The 16,594-nt window shown below is 47.6% G+C and overlaps 11 protein-coding genes across 11 annotated transcripts in view; 6 read left to right on the top strand and 5 right to left on the bottom strand.

Annotated features, from left to right (window-relative positions):
* The window catches only part of dhh1 (DExD/H-box ATP-dependent RNA helicase DHH1), a 3,853-nt gene extending 3,057 nt beyond the window's left edge, over nucleotides 1-796 (top strand). The window contains exon 5 of the mRNA XM_040850906.1: nucleotides 491-796. Within this exon, the coding sequence (XP_040705473.1) occupies nucleotides 491-500 (10 nt within the window). The 3' untranslated portion in view covers nucleotides 501-796. The remainder of the gene's footprint in view (nucleotides 1-490) is intronic.
* ASPSYDRAFT_199574 (putative mitochondrial tricarboxylate transporter (Ctp)) lies at nucleotides 42-1,885 on the top strand. Its single transcript, XM_040843768.1, has 9 exons — nucleotides 42-490; nucleotides 549-603; nucleotides 660-680; nucleotides 739-870; nucleotides 930-1,077; nucleotides 1,180-1,437; nucleotides 1,500-1,535; nucleotides 1,589-1,738; nucleotides 1,792-1,885. The coding sequence occupies exons 1-9, from the start codon at nucleotides 458-460 to the stop codon at nucleotides 1,847-1,849; spliced, it is 891 nt and encodes a 296-aa protein (XP_040705474.1). The 5' UTR covers nucleotides 42-457; the 3' UTR covers nucleotides 1,850-1,885.
* ASPSYDRAFT_43592 (putative mitochondrial translation release factor (RF-1)) lies at nucleotides 1,792-3,586 on the bottom strand. The gene is made up of 3 exons (XM_040846692.1): nucleotides 3,310-3,586; nucleotides 3,082-3,248; nucleotides 1,792-3,028 (listed from the first exon to the last, which is right to left on the bottom strand). The coding sequence occupies exons 1-3, from the start codon at nucleotides 3,458-3,460 to the stop codon at nucleotides 2,051-2,053; spliced, it is 1,296 nt and encodes a 431-aa protein (XP_040705475.1). The 5' UTR covers nucleotides 3,461-3,586; the 3' UTR covers nucleotides 1,792-2,050.
* A 147-nt stretch (nucleotides 3,587-3,733) lies between these two features.
* ASPSYDRAFT_88206 (DnaJ and TPR domain protein) lies at nucleotides 3,734-5,357 on the top strand (the record flags this gene model as incomplete). Its single annotated transcript, XM_040851981.1, has 2 exons — nucleotides 3,734-4,708; nucleotides 4,770-5,357. 2 exons carry the CDS (start codon nucleotides 3,734-3,736, stop codon nucleotides 5,355-5,357), a joined length of 1,563 nt encoding a protein of 520 aa, XP_040705476.1.
* Nucleotides 5,358-5,663: 306 nt separating this feature from the next.
* ASPSYDRAFT_146916 (protein-L-isoaspartate O-methyltransferase) lies at nucleotides 5,664-6,531 on the bottom strand (the record flags this gene model as incomplete). Its single annotated transcript, XM_040841663.1, has 2 exons — nucleotides 5,664-6,287; nucleotides 6,430-6,531. 2 exons carry the CDS (start codon nucleotides 6,529-6,531, stop codon nucleotides 5,664-5,666), a joined length of 726 nt encoding a protein of 241 aa, XP_040705477.1.
* A 798-nt stretch (nucleotides 6,532-7,329) lies between these two features.
* Nucleotides 7,330-8,099, top strand: ASPSYDRAFT_88208 (uncharacterized protein; the record flags this gene model as incomplete). The annotated part of the gene is made up of 2 exons (XM_040851982.1): nucleotides 7,330-7,483; nucleotides 7,546-8,099. 2 exons carry the CDS (start codon nucleotides 7,330-7,332, stop codon nucleotides 8,097-8,099), a joined length of 708 nt encoding a protein of 235 aa, XP_040705478.1.
* A 219-nt stretch (nucleotides 8,100-8,318) lies between these two features.
* Nucleotides 8,319-10,304, bottom strand: ASPSYDRAFT_148271 (putative dihydrolipoamide succinyltransferase; the record flags this gene model as incomplete). Its single annotated transcript, XM_040841798.1, has 11 exons — nucleotides 8,319-8,363; nucleotides 8,433-8,504; nucleotides 8,566-8,633; nucleotides 8,690-8,744; nucleotides 8,798-8,857; nucleotides 8,915-9,307; nucleotides 9,373-9,729; nucleotides 9,796-9,851; nucleotides 9,901-9,972; nucleotides 10,021-10,079; nucleotides 10,138-10,304. 11 exons carry the CDS (start codon nucleotides 10,302-10,304, stop codon nucleotides 8,319-8,321), a joined length of 1,404 nt encoding a protein of 467 aa, XP_040705479.1.
* On the top strand, nucleotides 10,174-11,609 carry ASPSYDRAFT_43597 (NADH dehydrogenase [ubiquinone] 1 beta subcomplex subunit 9). Its single transcript, XM_040846693.1, has 5 exons — nucleotides 10,174-10,670; nucleotides 10,725-10,857; nucleotides 10,908-10,986; nucleotides 11,042-11,083; nucleotides 11,148-11,609. The coding sequence occupies exons 1-5, from the start codon at nucleotides 10,651-10,653 to the stop codon at nucleotides 11,174-11,176; spliced, it is 303 nt and encodes a 100-aa protein (XP_040705480.1). The 5' UTR covers nucleotides 10,174-10,650; the 3' UTR covers nucleotides 11,177-11,609.
* Nucleotides 11,486-12,406, bottom strand: ASPSYDRAFT_199586 (histone H2A). Its single transcript, XM_040843769.1, has 4 exons — nucleotides 12,101-12,406; nucleotides 11,942-12,030; nucleotides 11,683-11,886; nucleotides 11,486-11,628 (listed from the first exon to the last, which is right to left on the bottom strand). Exons 1-4 carry the CDS (start codon nucleotides 12,151-12,153, stop codon nucleotides 11,576-11,578), a joined length of 399 nt encoding a protein of 132 aa, XP_040705481.1. The 5' UTR covers nucleotides 12,154-12,406; the 3' UTR covers nucleotides 11,486-11,575.
* Nucleotides 12,407-12,916: 510 nt separating this feature from the next.
* On the top strand, nucleotides 12,917-13,339 carry ASPSYDRAFT_118465 (histone H2B family protein; the record flags this gene model as incomplete). The annotated part of the gene is made up of 4 exons (XM_040840391.1): nucleotides 12,917-12,950; nucleotides 13,000-13,071; nucleotides 13,124-13,211; nucleotides 13,258-13,339. Coding segments are annotated over 4 exons (276 nt in total), but the record flags the coding sequence as incomplete, so codon positions are not given.
* Nucleotides 13,340-13,744: 405 nt separating this feature from the next.
* ASPSYDRAFT_1173712 (cysteine protease ATG4) lies at nucleotides 13,745-15,553 on the bottom strand (the record flags this gene model as incomplete). Its single annotated transcript, XM_040840284.1, has 5 exons — nucleotides 15,038-15,553; nucleotides 14,670-14,980; nucleotides 14,445-14,613; nucleotides 14,162-14,389; nucleotides 13,745-14,102 (listed from the first exon to the last, which is right to left on the bottom strand). The coding sequence occupies exons 1-5, from the start codon at nucleotides 15,187-15,189 to the stop codon at nucleotides 13,745-13,747; spliced, it is 1,218 nt and encodes a 405-aa protein (XP_040705483.1). The 5' UTR covers nucleotides 15,190-15,553.
* Nucleotides 15,554-16,594: the final 1,041 nt, after the last annotated feature.

Consider the following 16,594-nt stretch of genomic DNA (forward strand, 5'->3'; position numbering starts at 1 on the left):
AAAAGGAAAAGAATGAAAAAAAATTAAATATATAAATAAAAAAAAAAAAAAAAAAAAAAGGAAAAGGAAAAGGAAAAGGGAAAAGGGCAAAAGACGGGGGGAGATTGGGAATCTAGATGCTTTCGATGTTACTGGTGCCGCGTATCTCGAACTACCGTCTAGCAAAAATGCCAATTATTTCCCGATAATTAGCGTAGTGAAACTGTGAAATACTTATTAGCATTCATCATTACCAGTAGGCTGGCAGTAGCCGTTTTCAATTTCCATTAGGTATACTCCCATACAAGAATCCTCGCGGATAGGGGACGAAAGAAAAGCCGTCCGATTGCGGTGCGAAGTCGGCCTATCAGGGTCTGCCGCTGGAGGTATCCGAGGCTCTTTTTCAGGTCGGCGTCCCGCAGCCGGGCACCATACTTTCGATTCAGTACTCGATAACCGTCACTCCCTTGTTTTCGCAATGGCTGCGGCGAGGAACGATCAACGGCGCAAGGTTTGTTTAAACATTCAAAACATTGGAACTTCGCTAACTGCAAGTAATGAACACTCAGCCAAGCAGCTTGAGATCTATTCTTGCGGGATCTACTGCTGGTGCAATCGAAATCGGTAACGTTGAAGTTCGCCTTTCATGCTTTGGGGGGGTGTTTGCTAACGTGGTTTAGCAATCACTTATCCAGCCGAATGTATACTTATCAGAATCCGGTCCCCTTTCCATGAGTTAAAATATTAAGTGGTTTTTAGTCGCGAAGACTCGGTCGCAACTCAATCGCAGACTGCATGACTCGAAGAAACTCCCGTGGCCACCGTTTGGGGCACAATGGTATGCCGGCTGTACAACATTAATCATAGGGAACTCTTTAAAGGCTGGAATTCGTGAGTTTCGCGGCCTAGTTTACATTGTTCGGGTTGGTGTGATTCTTACATGTGTTTAGGCTTCGTCGCATTTGACACGTTCAAGTCAATGCTTCAGGGTGAGGATGGAAAAATATCGGGGCCAAGGACAGTTATTGCTGGTTTTGGTGCTGGATTCACCGAGTCATTGCTCGCAGTGACGCCGTTTGAAAGCATAAAAACCCAATTGTTGGTTTTATCCAATGTTCCTGTCAACTTTATCCANGGATTCTACCTTTACCGTTACTGTTCCATGTGTAGCTAATACCGTGTTTTCCCCATTTCGCACAGGATCGACGACCGCAAATCTCCCAATCCGCGCATGCGCGGGTTCATTCACGGTAGCGGAGTGATATTTCGGGAGCGAGGTATTCGCGGCTTCTTCCAAGGCTTTGTTCCTACTACGGCAAGGCAGGCGGCAAACTCGGCCACTAGGTTCTCGAGCTACACAATGCTGAAGCAAATGGCGGAGGGTTATGTTGCGCCTGGCGAAAAGCTAGGGACGGCAAGCACCTTTGCTCTTGGGGGCATGGCAGGTCTGATTACTGTGTATGCCTAATAGAGATTATTGCATCGATATATCGAGGGACTTTACTAACGGTAGTATACAGTTACGCCACGCAGCCCCTTGACACGGTCAAGACTAGGTTCGATCACACGACTTGCGGAATAACCGGAATAAGCGCTGACAACTAAGTAGAATGCAATCACTAGAGGCGAGCAGAAGTTACAAGAACAGCTTTGTCTGTGCGGCAAGAATCTTCAAAGATGAGGGCCTACTAACCTTCTGGTCCGGAGCTGTTCCAAGACTAGCGAGATTAATCATGAGTGGTGGCATAGTATTCACCATGTTTGTTCAAGTCAAGGCCTCCTGTTTGTGGATGATTTGCTGACTACCAATAGGTATGAGAAATCCATGGACCTGCTTGACTCCATAGATCCGGAAAGGAAATATCTATAACAACATTGAACCACAAAGAACCAGGCATTATCTTAAGTGGTAATGCGGGCGGTTTCAATGCAACTGTCACATCGATTATACCATCGGTGCCACGTCCATGGACATAAATACAGACCGCGTATGCAATAGAAAAAGCTCTTTCAACCCCGAATTTCAATGTACAAACTTCGCAACCACCTCGCTGTTTCATTTTTTATTTTTCTATGCCCCAGACGTGATTGCGAGTATTTCGCGGTCAATCAACCAAGACCGTACGCTGTCCATTACCGTTTCCAGGGTCTCGCCTCCCTCCAGCACGTCGTCCAAATTATGGACAGTGAAACCACTTCGGTGATCCGTGCAGCGGCTCTGGCCGTAATTGTAAGTCCGAACTTTATCCCCCCGGCCCATCCGCGCTACACCACCCATCACACCTCTTCGTAGCTCGACTAATTCCTGCTCTCGCGCCTCCTGTCGGGCTTCAGCCAATTTGGCTCGCAATATTTGCCACGCCTTTTTGCGATTTGCATGCTGGGACCGCGAATCTTGCATCGAGACCACCGTCCCAGTGGGTACGTGAGTGAGACGGATGGCTGATTCGGTCTTATTCACATGCTGACCACCAGCGCCGCTGGCTCTCATTTTCTCCGTTCGGACTTCCTGTGGATCGATATAGTAATCACTGTTGGGGTCATCGAGATTAAGCGCGCAGTCTTCCCCTGTTCCTGTGTCCGGGAAGCTAGGGAGAACCATTACACTAACAGCACTTGTATGTGTGCGGCCCTTGGCCTCTGTAGCTGGGACCCTCTGAACTCGATGTACGCCTGACTCGGTTCTCAGCAGATCATATGCCCCTCTCGCGTCAATTTCCAATACAGCCTCGCTCAGACAGTCTTCTCGGCCGTCGCCAAGTTCTCGCTTTATTACAGCAGATCGTAAACCTCGTCGAACACAGAATGCAGTATACATCTTTAGTAACTCGAAAGCAAATATGCTAGCTTCATCTCCGCCTGCACCTGGTCGGATCTCCAACAAACACGGGAGGTCTGCGAAAGGGTGACGGGGAACAAGAGCGCGCTTCAGACTGTCCGATACCGTACTCAGTGTAGCCTCCGTAGTCTCTAATTCCTCGACAGCGAGAGACCTTAATTCCGCTTCAGCATCTGGGTCCTGTAGCATAGACTTAAGCTCCGATATGGACTATGTAATGTTAGTTGGACACCCTATTGGCTTGGGACGAGCAAGCGGCAGACCTTATTAGCATTGTTCCATTCGGCGACTGCTTTTGCAACCGGACCTAGTTCACCAACGCGCCTCGCAGACTTAGGATCGAACGACGTCGCCAGTTCACCCAGAAGTGCCGCATGTTCAGCCGCTAAAGAGCGGGCTCGTACTATTAAAGCAGGCGAGAGGCCACCATCTAGATATCCCAAAACCTATCGTCAGTATCGGACGTCCGAGGGCGTAGGAACGTTGCGTACCGGTTTGTAGACCTCTCTGCTGGTAAAATGACCTTTGATTCCGAAGAATTCGAGCAAATCGCACAATGCATCGTGAGCATACCCAGGGGGCTGGAAGCATCGTTAAGGAACCTTGACGTTCTCCGAGTAAACATGTAATGGCCGCTTCCATTCAGGTCGCTGTCACGTGTGGTAATTTACGGTAGCGTAACGCGCGGTAAAGGCCAGACTGGAAGAACCGACGCAAGTATAGAAATAGAAACATCGCAAAATGATGATAAAATGAAGGCACCCGGCACCAGGATCATGTAATTTGCTATCGGGCATCTTGCGACCTGTATTAGATATTATCTCCACAGAACTGCTCTGTTTTTCTTCATTTCCCGATCTTTGGTATAAATCGATCTGTCTTTCTTTTTTCCTTTCGACCTGTCCATATTCGAGGATGCTTCTACCACTCTGCGCGATAACAGCCTTCCTTGCCTGCGTGCCAGGAAGCTTCGGACTACAGCCCCAATTTTCTGCTGATACCCCAGTCTCATCTTTAATTGCTACCGCGAAGACGCATCTTTCGAGTGGTTCTCCGCGCGACGCTTTGGTCTACCTTGATGCAGCGATCTCGAGAGACCCAACAAATTATCTAACTGTTTTCCAGCGTGGCGCTACCTACCTGTCATTAGGGCGCCGATCGCAAGCCCGTGATGATTTTGACCGTGTCCTTCAGCTGAAGCCAAATTTCGAGAGCGCTCTACTTCAGAGAGCTCGTCTCAAGTCGAATGTTGCTGATTGGTCGGGCGCTTTAGGTGATCTTGAGAAGGCTGGGAAAAAAGACTCGCCTGAATATAAAGAGCTCGAGAGCGCGCGGGGCGCTGCCACTCGAGCATTGGATGCGGAGAAGAATGGCGTCTGGGAAACCTGCCTAGTTGAGGCGAGTGCCGCTATCACGAAGGCCAGCGCGTCTCTCAACCTGCGCCGAAGTCGGGCACATTGTCGCTTTGAGAAAGGCGAACTAGAGGAAGGAATTAGCGACCTCGTGCATACATTGCAAATCTCGCCAGGCCTGATAGACCCGCACTTGCAGATCTCATCCATGCTTTTCTATACCCTCAATGACAGTGATCGAGGACTTTCACAGATACGCAAATGCTTGCATTCAGATCCGGATTCAAAACCGTGCAACAAGCTCTACCGGAGGGAAAAGCAGCTAGATAAGCGGATTCGAAGGCTACAGGATTCTGTAGCCGCGCGAAAATTTAATAATGTTCTGAACCTCCTGGTCGGTGTCGACGGGGAGCCTGGGCTTATTGAAGATGTTAAGGGTGATGTGAAACAGGCCAGGGAAGCAGGCCACATATTTTCTGAATCCCGGGGTCTCCTCTATGTGACCTTGATTGAACGAACCTGCGAGGCGTACAACGAGGTGCGTGGGCTACTTATCTTTTAAGATGCTCTGGGCTAAACTAATTGATTGTTGAACTCAGGTACATATGCCGAAACGCGCATCTACTTTCTGCGCCGAGTCTCTCGGGTTGGATCCCCATTCTTTGCCGGCACTCTTATTCAATGCCCAGGCTGCTCTAGACGAGGATAGATTCGACGACGCGATACGTGCGCTTAACACGGCCAAGGAACATCACCCCCAGTCAAAGGAAGCTCAAAATCTCTTTCAGAAAGCCACGATTCTACAGAAGCGTTCCAAACGAAAGGATTATTACAAGGTTCTTGGTGTCGGTAGGGATGCTGATGAGAGGGCGATTAAGCGAGCTTACCGAGAGCTGGTGAAACAGCATCACCCTGATAAAGCCTTGGCCCAGGGTGTTACGAAGGAGGCAGCTGAGAAAAAAATGGCCGGCATTAACGAGGCTTATGAAGTCCTTTCTGACACCGAAACCAGGGCACAGTATGATAATGGCGTTGATCCCAATGACCCAGAGTCACCAAGACAGCATCCTTTCCAGGGCAGCCCTTTCGGTGGGGGCCAACAATTCTTCTTCCAGCAGGGCGGTGGTCCGCAGTTCAAATTCTCTTCGGGGCAGGGATTTAACTTCCCTGGCGGTTTCCCGTTCTAGGGCTATAATCCAGATACCAAATTCCACCCAGTGCTCTTATTCTTCCGTCTTTATAAAACCTTGTCTTATTCTGGCACACTGGCACCGTGATACATTTACATTGCACGAGCACCTTGTTTCGGTGCTGCCCCTTAACACTCCGTCTGGCGTGAATCAGCAATATAAACAGTCTTGTATGGTAGTGTTTCCAATTTCTGGGCAAAATGCCTCACTTGCGTATCTAAATAAGAAACAATAGGAGCGAGAAAAAAAAAATTATCAATGCGAAAGGTAGCAAGACTTGGCATGACCACAGCTCAAGTCTGACTATTTTGGTGGATCAGTCAGAGGCACGTAGCTAACTTGGAACACCTTCTCCTTGTGGATGGAACCATCCTCCTTTTTGTCCACTACCCAGATATGCTGTCCGCCTCCAAATGCAGCGCTGGATAACGTGCCGTGTTCATCCTCGGCGTTGACGGGTATGAACATCCGGCCTGGTGCTCGCAGCTGCTCGACCAGCAGTGGATGAAGTTCTGCTGCCGCTGCGCCAACGTGGATGGCATCATACGGTGCCCCTTCTGGCCATCCACATCGGCCATCAGCTTTGATAAATTTCACCTTTTCAGTAGCTAGAAGCTCTCTGCCCTCTTCGGACTTGTTCATGTTATCATGCGCTAGCGTCACTAATTCTTGTATATGGTCGACGCCGATGACTTGCCCCTTCGAGCCTCCGCTGGTTGATGATTCCGCAACCAGATTGGCAATTACATGGGTCAGATATCCCGATCCAGAGCCAATGTCCAGGACCCGCGAACCTGGTCCGAGATATTGGATAAGATACTCGCATGCATGTCCATGCATGTGCGGTGCGGAAATTGTTGCTCCATGGCCGATAGGCTGCGGCGAGTCTGAGTACGGTCTAGAAGGTGCATAGTGACCACGATCAACCTTGTTTACTCAGTCAGATATACGCTGCAGTAAATGTCCAATACCCAGGGTGTGGTCGGGAGTACCCATATACACTGGGTCTTCTTTTGGGGGCATTTCAAAATAGGGCCTAAACGCATGCTGAGATGAGGGCTATGCTCACCGCCATCATTGCCCTTTTCACTCTTTCATTCTTTATCAGTCCTTCCTTGGATAGGTTCTCAATCAGTTCATTGTTCGATGATCCCGAACAATACCACGCCATTGTGTTGGATCTCTTGGTGGTTTGATTAATTTCTGGTAGAAACGTCCTGAGTTGCTTGATCATTTGGTGTAGGGTCCAGGCACCTTTTTAAATGGTGGGCTCACACCACCAACTGGCTTTACATTGTCGTTATCAAGTCTGGTCTGGAAGGTGGTTTTACCCATCGCATGACGCAATTACCACATCAGGTCAATCACGTGGAAGGTGGTCCAATGTGATAACTGTGATTTTCTTTCAATGGAATGGTTCTTTTGCCTTCTTTCCATTTTTGGCTGAGTCATTCATGTCCCTTCCCCGTGTCGCCATGAGCCACGAGTTCCATGACCCATGGGCTGGTAAAAGTTGTCGTGGGCTGGCAAAGCACGAGTAACCGCGTACTAACTAATAACTAGTTAGGTAACAAACTGGTTCGTTATTAGTAAAGGCCACACCACCCGGTGTTGTATATATATATTTGTGTATATATATATTAGTTCTGGCCAAAAATTACACAAAAACGAATCACCTAGACCCCCTCTCCCAAGGCACGCCGACGAAAATTCCGAGAAAAGCCCTCACCAGCACCTTCCTAAATGACGATAACCCACCAGTGAAACCACCCCTACAGCCCAACCTGTAAACTGCAAACCGACAAAGCCTCAATATCCGAAAAAGAAAGAAAAGAAAAGAAAAGGAAAGGAAAAACAGTGGCAGACAGACAGTAATATACCATAACATCGCGTCACTTTTGTCCCCACTACACTGCCCACTGGGATAGACAGCCCATCACCGGCAAATTAGCATCACCCGCTAACAACAATGGATGAAAGAAGGGCAGACGAGGACACGCTGGATGATGTCAATATCTGCATATTCGACTACATGCTGTGCACAGCCATACATACAGCCATAAATGCAACAGGGGACAGCACCAACGAGTGGGATGTGACCTGTGTGGAGGACACGACACAGAGTAAGTAACAATAGAGCACACCATATGGGGGTTGTATAAACGGCTAAAACTTCGACATCCAGTGCTCAAGTCTATTCTCCAGCCAAGTCAAGTGTTGCCGGTGAGCATAAAAATAAAGGCCCAGGTTCTGGACATTATCAAAATTCTCAACTCGGCTGTTCGGATAGAGCCGAATGTACTGGTGGAAATGACCAGCATGTTCGTGTCCACCTGCAATGTTTTGAGCATGGAAGCGGTAAAGCGCCGTGCCGCCGAGATCGCAATTCAGCTTTGCATACACGCCATTTTTCGAGTGTACCAGGACTCCAATAACGGTGGTTCTGAAGGGTTTATGGAATACTACACAAGCCTCTCGGACGAGGAAAGAGCAACTAAGATTCCAGAGTACATCTTTCAGATATTGCCGTCAATAGGGGTCTCAATAGACACTCTATTTAAACTAGCCTGCCAAACGGAGCGCATGAACGAGGGTGGGCTGACAACCCTCCTTCGTGACCTGACCGATATCATGCGGATGCTGGAACCTCCGGTACTCTTACAACTCGAAAGAGGGAAACTCGAGGGCCTAAGCCGCGCTGAAACACAGCGACTGAAACAAGAAATAGGCTTGAATTGAAACGCGGACGCTGAGTTTAGTTAGCACGCTCAACGACGACGAGAAAAGCCCACTTCTCATTTACATATCCCGAACCCTGTTTTGTATGGTCAGAGGGAAGGTTAAAGCGATTAGCGTGCTGGCTGGTATTCTACTATATTTGGAATTTAAACATTGCTATATATCGCACATGTGGAATTGAATAGTTTACAATACAAAATAACAAGGGCGCCAGTATGCCTAGCCTAACAGCATGCGGCGGGGGTCTTCAATATACTCCTTCACCTGTTGACTCATTGTTAGCATGATCCTGCTAAAGAGGATGTGGAAAGGTAGGTGCCAGAAAAAGCATACTTTAACCAAGAAAGTGACAGCCTCTCTGCCATCTAGGAGTCGATGATCGTAAGTAAGAGCGAGATACATCATCTGAAACAAAGATTAGAACCATGATCTTGATATAAAAACACAGTGACGGATGCCAACATACTGGACGAATCTCAATCTTTCCATTGACGGCCACGGGCTTATCCTTGATCGCATGGAGCCCAAGAACAGCTGAGAAAGGAGGTTAGCCTGGCCACCCTACAAGCCGCTCTAGGAGCCCAACATACCAGTTTGAGGGAGGTTGATGATGGGTGTGCCCAACAGAGATCCGAAAACGCCGCCCTAAAGACCCATTAGTACCTGGATCGCCCCCAAAGACTGAACGGATTCCTCACATTGCTGATAGTAAATGTGCCCCCAGCCATATCCTCAATGGTCAACTTGTTGTCGCGCGCCTAGTGATTGACAGTTAGACTACAGAGGATGAAGGCTTGGTGTAAGCAGAGACGGACCTTCTTTCCAAGATCCGCGATGGATTTCTCAACGCCCACAAGGTCCATTGTCTCCGCATTGCGGACCACTGGTGTAACCAGGCCCTTTTCTGTGGCGACAGCGACACTAATATCAACGTAGTCGCGATAGACAATGGTATCACCACCATTAGGTCCCTCAATGGAGGCATTAACAGTGGGAACATCCTTCATGGCCAGAACACAAGCACGAGAAAAAGCACTCATGAACCCTAGCTTGACACCCGTCTTCTTAAGGACATCGTCTTTGTATAGTTTTCGGAACTCCATCAGGGAGGACATGTCAACTTCGTTGAAGGTAGTGAGGGAAGCAGCTGTGTTTTGAGATTGCTTTAGACGCTCAGCTATCCTTAGTCTCATCCGGTTCATTTTGACCTTAAAATATCGCCTATTAGCAGTAACTCGGGAGAAACAAAAGGTTGGAGGAAGATTCAACTTACCCTCCTCTCCTCGCGGGGCCCCAATGCGGGTTTCGCATCCTCAGACGCCTGGGCCTTGGATGCATCCTGTTGTGCCGGTTTGGGGGCCTCGGCACCTGGAGAGGTCGACTTTGTAGGCGAAGGAGCCTTTTCGGGGCCAGGAGACGAAGGGGCTGGTTGCGGTGCCTTCGGCTTTTCAGATCCTGAGCTGGGATCGGCAGGCTCCTTGGGCTTCTCAGTTGCCTGCTCTGACTTCTTTTCCGGTGCGCCACCTGCTTCCAATTTCACAAGATCCTGTCCGACCGTGACGGTGTCCTCCTCGCTCACAAGCAACTCCTTGATGACGCCGGATTCAGGCGCATTAACCGATACATCGATCTAACGCGTGTAAGCAACCTCCCAGGAAATGTGATGTATACCAGGTTCTTATAGCCTAGGACTGACTTTATCGGTTTCGATTGTTGCGATTTCCTCGTCACGCTCGACATAGTCTCCGACCTCTTCCACGGGAAATTAATAACGTTTCATACATTGATCGGGAGAACCTACGTTTTGAGAATTGCTTCAATGTCCCCTCTGTGATTGACTCGGCCATTTGGGGAACCTTGACAACGGTGTCGGCTGTTTCAAGAGTCAGTACATTTTACACGAATAAAAGAAGCTGATTACCATAAGTTCGAATCTGATGGCGTCCGATCGGGACGATATTGACCTTCGAAAGCGCGTCCCTGAGAAACGATGAGTCTGGGACGGAATTTAAGCGCATTGCATATCATATAATCATACCGTGGGCTTGGCGCAGATTTTAAGCCATGGGTTGACCTTGGGCTGGTTCGGACGCCTTCAAAGCACCTCACCGAAGTGAAGGTCCTGCAGCATATCGAACGTGGTACGCGAGGCATAGACCTCAGGCGCTGCGCGGAGAATTGACGAAGAGGTAACCGGGAAGCCATTGTGACTTCAGATGGAACAAGGAAACGGGAGATTTGCGGGTGTTAAAAGATCTTCGGGTGAAGGGATATAGTGAAAAGTGGTTGATGAGGTATACCTCTCAGAAGTTCAAGACAAGCTAGCCAGTCCGGGCCGAGAAGTACCGGAAATTCCCTCAGCAGGAGCTCTCCCCTGCCTAAACTCCCTCAACTCGGTAGGCGACGGATTATTATTACTACGGAAGTCTGGTAACGCAGAGGTGCCAATCTAGCACATTTTGTCAAGTTCAGATCTCAGTTCGCAAGTGATATCGCGCCGAGATCGCGACTGCCTCATCATTCTCTCTTAATCTATTTTACTTTTTTTACTATGTCCGTTAACGCTGTCACGTAAGTTGGCAATGATTGGATAATTTGGCCACTTCCTAACATCAATTTGAATAGATCCCTCTACCGGCGGTCCTTGAAGCTCGCCCTGGACTGGGCTGTGCACCGAAACGTTTGGAGAGGGCAGGCAGTTTATATCCGGTCGCTTTTCGAGGCGAATAAGGATATTCGTGACCCTCGGCAACAGAAAGTATGTGGTGTCCGTGCCAGCGACGAAAAGCTTCGACTCACCTTTGCTAGGTTCTACTCCGGGAGACGGAAAAGTTACTAGAGACGTGGAAACATCCTGACCCTTACCGCGCACCTACAGCCCCTGGTGGTATGTCTACATGTAATACTTGGCCTCACTGTCGCTTTTTTAACACTTGCAAAAGGAAATAAATACGAGAGAAACCTACCTGCCCCTCAGTTACCCTGTGAGTGCAATCATTATTTTCTGCCGGACATTGAGCACTTTGGCGGGACTAACCAATTGATCAGACGCCGCTGGAAGTGCTGCGGCTCACTGATGTTAGCCAGAAATTAAACAGCGAACCCCTTGTATGCGGTGATTAGGTAGTGTTCAATTTATTATAGCTTTGATATTTCACCTTATACATGACATGTTGGAGCACATGAGGCAAACGCTCGTACTGATGGAAGCGTCAGCCCACAACCGTAATGTTTCCTTTCTACAGTGACAGTGGCTTTGCGAGAAAAGATTACAATCCAGTGAGGTCATTTTGAATTTGTCGGTATCATTCCATGCCCGTGAGCATAATTTACAACAATGAAAACGAAACGCATAAGAAATTAAAAGAGCCATAAACGTGCCCAGTCCAGAACCCCGTTATCATATCAGTAAGAGAACCAAACCACGCCGAATGACAAACCCCAAGCAAATAAACGAAAGGAAAAAAAGAAAAACTTCACAGCTCCTGGCTACCCTTTCCGGCCTTGGGGGTCTTCTTGGGGAGGAGGTCTAAACCTATGTTAGCAAAACAAATACAATCAAAGCACGGTTTCAGATGCATACTCTGGTGAATGTTAGGAAGAACACCGCCCTGGGCGATGGTGACGTGACCCAGTAGCTTGTTCAACTCCTCATCATTTCGGATGGCTAGCTGAAGGTGACGGGGAATGATACGGGTCTTCTTGTTGTCACGAGCGGCGTTTCCAGCAAGCTCGAGGATTTCAGCAGCCAGGTACTCGAGGACGGCGGCCAGGTAGACAGGGGCACCTGGAAGATAATAATTAGAACCCGGATAAACAAACTACTAGCAAGCAAGCCTTACCAGCACCAACACGCTGAGCGTAGTTGCCCTTGCGAAGCAGACGGTGAACACGGCCAACTGGGAAGGCCAAACCAGCCTTCGAAGAACGACTATCATTTAGTTAGTCGAGATTCCAAAGCGCCTACCGCAAAGGTAGGGGTGGTGAAAATCCAAACTTACGACTGGGCGTTCTTGCTACCGCTCGCCTTGCCACCAGATTTACCGCCAGTCATTGTGATTGATTTTTAGAAGTGTAACTTGAAAAATTGAGATGTGGTTGGATGTAAGACGCGTTGTCGAAGAGTAGTAAGGTATGGTCGGGGGACGATAAATAGAAACGGAAAAGGGACGACACTTACTCTGGAGGAGTGGAGGGCATATATAACGACACCATGAGAGTGACGCTGGGATGTCCAGACGCGTTTCGGATCACCCTCTCGCTTAGCGGGGTCAGCCAATCATTGGTCGGATCATCCCCATCGTACCCGTTGGTTGGTGTCGTCATGTAACAATGCCGAATTGAGAAAAGCGCATAAACTAATCGTAGATTCTTACAATCTTGTATCATTAGCGCGAATTTACCGCCAATTTTAGCGTGCTCCGCGGGTTCTGAGCTTCCTAATCATACAAATCATACGTTATTCTTACCGTATCGAAAATCTGCCTCCTTTGTGCTTTTTAGATCAACATGGTGTTTGGAGCCGAGTATAAGTAGCGCGCCTCCCTCGTCACCGCGTATTCTTAACTTTCATTTTCCTACTCATTCCCACCCGCCCACTTTGACGCGTCAGTCTGTTCTCCATCCCCATCTATAATCATATTTTATCGAAACCAATTTTCAATTATCAACATCTGAAAATGCCCCCCAAAGCTGCTGAGAAGAAGCCTAGCACTGGTGGCAAGGCCCCTGCTGGCAAGGCGCCCGCTGAGAAGAAGGAAGCCGGAAAGAAGACAGCCGCTGCTGCCTCTGGGGACAAGAAGAAGCGCGGAAAGACCAGAAAGGAGACCTACTCTTCTTACATCTACAAGGGTGAGTTTCTGTCGGAAGTGCGATGTCAGTGTATTCTAATTTGAGACAGTTCTTAAGCAAGTGCACCCCGACACCGGCATCTCCACTCGTGCCATGTCCATTCTGAACTCTTTTGTCAATGGTACGTGAAATTCTTCGCTTTATCGACTACCCTATCATTAACATTATGTCAGATATTTTCGAGCGCGTTGCGACAGAAGCTTCCAAGCTTGCCGCTTACAACAAGAAGTCCACCATCTCATCTCGGGAGATCCAGACCTCGTAAGTCTCAATACTTCTGATGGCTACAACTGCTGACTTGGAACAGCGTGAGGTTGATCCTGCCTGGTGAACTTGCCAAGCACGCCGTGTCTGAGGGCACGAAGGCCGTTACGAAGTACTCTTCTTCCGCCAAATAGGCTTTTGTCGAACTTTATTGTTTTCTATTAATTGCACGGATATGTTTTATTTGTTTTGTTACTCGTCATCTTGAACGGTTTGAGGCGGCGGGTTAAAGGGTGTTCGCGGAATTTCTTACGTGTCATGGGATGGTCTTTTTTCCTACTTGTTCTATTTCCCCTCGGGTCAAATGTTGTCTTTCAACGCCTTTACTTTATTGAAACATGGATGCGGTGTAACATAACTCGGGTTCTGGAATTGGTTGTATAATTACTTCCTTGAATTCGAATCCAGTGGTTTCATGAATCTATTTAACTGTCAATCCATTAGGGGCATCGCCAATGTTCTCTGTTTTGTGAGCGTACGCCACGCTGTGTTGTATTCTGGAATACATTGCTCGCTTGGTTACAAGTTAATCATTCGTCATCGTCGAATGCCTCGACTTCGTCTAGAGCTTCTCTTCGACCTTGCCAGGGAGTGGTGTCGCTTGCGCTCAGAATGTTGATAATAGGTTTGCCTTGTGTGGATGCGATGCGAGCCTTCCAGTCCTCCCAGTCCTCTTCGTCTTTGATTAGAAATCCTATTAACATGCTTGGGTCCATATCTTGAATATGGAGTCTCCTCAATCGACGAGTGTGATACGTATCGACTTCATCTTTCGTGTAGGCACCCAATTTGGTATAGTTCGGTGCCGGGCGAGTGTTATGTGGATCAAGGTAGAAAAAATGCGATCCCTGGACCGCAATGAAATAGTGCGAAGCAGACGGTCGTCCTCTACTCGACGTGTTTAGCAACGAGGAAGGAGGCACGTTGGCTCCGGATCTGGTGCATACCCTGCAATCCCCACCGATTGTGGGAACTGTAGTACCGCTTTTAACCCCTCCCAATAGACGGTGGTGACTCGATCAATCCCTAGTCTGAGTGCGAGCAGTATGAGTGTGGGGCTAACGATACCTTGCTCATTCCTGGATGCGCTGATGAACCTATCCTGGTAAACATCAGAATTGTCGTCTGCGATGTATACTTTAAGGGTCGATTGGCTGTAATTCGCTGATAGGCCTCTGGGTCTGACGTGAGCTTTGACCTCATGCCTACTTGTTTCCGCTCAAGCCTTACTGTATGCATCTGGCAGTAGCGGTTGGTCCAAACCACTCCCCAGGGTGCTTTCCGCAGAACTCCGCTCCGTACTTGACAAAGTTGTGTATGGAGAACGGGGCGTCTGGGGAATCTGCGAATAGTGAGAGCAGCTGCGCTTCCTCTTCAATCTTATTTCTTCGTCGCCATCCTAGATAATATTAGCGGCCCTGGGGTCTCCACTCCAAGATGACATGATGCTCGTACCACGGCCCAGTGTCGCGATGGCCATCGCGTTTACTAGTAGACTTTGGCCTGATCTTATCATGCAGCCCCATCCCGTATCAGTTGTGAAGCCTTGCGTTTCAATGAATTGGCTTCTCAGCCGCACGCCCATCGTCAGTGACTGATTTCCCTCGCGGCTGGTGTCCTTGGCTATCGGGGTGAAATTTGACCTATACGTCATCCATATCTTTGATTCGAAGTCTAGGAGGAACGGCTCCGGCCAGTCGGGTGTACTTATACTTGTTGTGCTTGTCTGGCGCCCGTTACGGTGCACTTGCGACGTCAGTGTCCGGCTTTGTGGGCAGTCCTTCTCTGTATCCGATGGTAGGGCTTCCTGTGTCCTGCTGGACTCTTCATGTGGGGTGATGCGCTGTTCGGGTGGAGAGTATCGTGCTCCCAGGCACCATATTGGCGATCCCGGCTCCTCGTCGTTCTTCGGTTCGGGGTCCCATAGATATTGTACAATTCGTTTCTTGCATCGCTCTATGTCTGTTGAGTTCATGCTTGTGTCGCTGGGTTTTGATTGTTTGGGTGCCGCCGCTGTTGGGCAACTATTTATTTGTCAGTCTATGCGTGGCCGGTCTTGATGGGCATGTACCTGGGGTGTGTACAATACCACGTCCTTCTTTTATTCACAGGTGTGTTGGGGTCGCGTTGTAAGGTTATGTTTCCCTGCGGTTTAATACAGTATACCCAGTCTCCTCTGTTCGCTTTTTACAGTCATATGCCTAGGGCAACTGTTGAACTGTTAGGTGTTGTCAAGTGGTAGGTAGCTAGATTTTCGGGGTTGTGAGAGTGCGGGGGTGGCCCATACCAACACACCATTCGGTCACGGGGCCTCGGGGTGGGTTCTCGAGCACTTCGCCATGGCTTTGCTCAAGGTGCTGGTTCTGCCATCTTGATATACCCCTTTTCTGTTTTGTTTTTTATGTGGCCCGGGTAGTGCTTGTTGTAGTTTACAGTATGGGGTGGGTGTGCACCAGTAAGTGGTACATCTTCAGGGAATGGAATCGTATGGCTACATACAAAGGAACATACACAGATATATATATATATATATATATATATATATGCATGCATCACCAAACACTCTTTCCACATATAAAAAAACAGTGTATGCAACTACACTGGTGGGCCAAGAGCCTGATTACACCTGGGATATATCATAGCTGCCTAGTAATCATATATAATATATAACTGTACATTGGATGCCACTACCCCCCCGATAAGTGGACTAGTAATCGGACACACCATGTATATAATTATACTAGTACTGTACTGTATTATATCTCAATTCTGGTTCCCTAAGGCAGTGCTTGGTGGCATCAGTTTTCCCGATATATATCAGAGATATCATGTCGCGGTGCAGTCATTGCTTACCGGGAATACTGCTGCTGTTGTTTATCTTATTTATTCACTATTGATATTACTGCCTACTGATTTAATAGTAAACCAATCTAAATAGCTTTAGCTCTACTTTATAGACTCTATTAATATAAATATAATAACATCTAGAACTTTATTAAGATTACTATCCTATAATATATAGTAGTATATCCTACTAATTAGGAATATCTAGAAATTACTACCACTGAATCCTATAGTTATTAAATATTATTTTTACTAAAGTATTATATTAGATTTCTATTAGGACTCTAATTAATAATTATTATATTAAGCTTATTCTATTTAGTAAAGCTTTACTACTAGCTAGAGATAATACTAATAAATAAAATTATCCTTAATCTATTTTTTAGATTCTTAATATTATTAAATCTATTAAATAATTATTTAAGGCTATATTTATTTAAGCTTATTTATTAATTAAATATATATATTTCTAATTTACTAGTTATTTTACTGGATAGTTTACTAGATAAACTATCTATTTATTGTTACGTTCAACG

The sequence above is a fragment of the Aspergillus sydowii genome, assembly GCF_001890705.1.
Source record: "Aspergillus sydowii CBS 593.65 unplaced genomic scaffold ASPSYscaffold_3, whole genome shotgun sequence".
NCBI classification, from domain to species: domain Eukaryota; kingdom Fungi; phylum Ascomycota; class Eurotiomycetes; order Eurotiales; family Aspergillaceae; genus Aspergillus; species Aspergillus sydowii.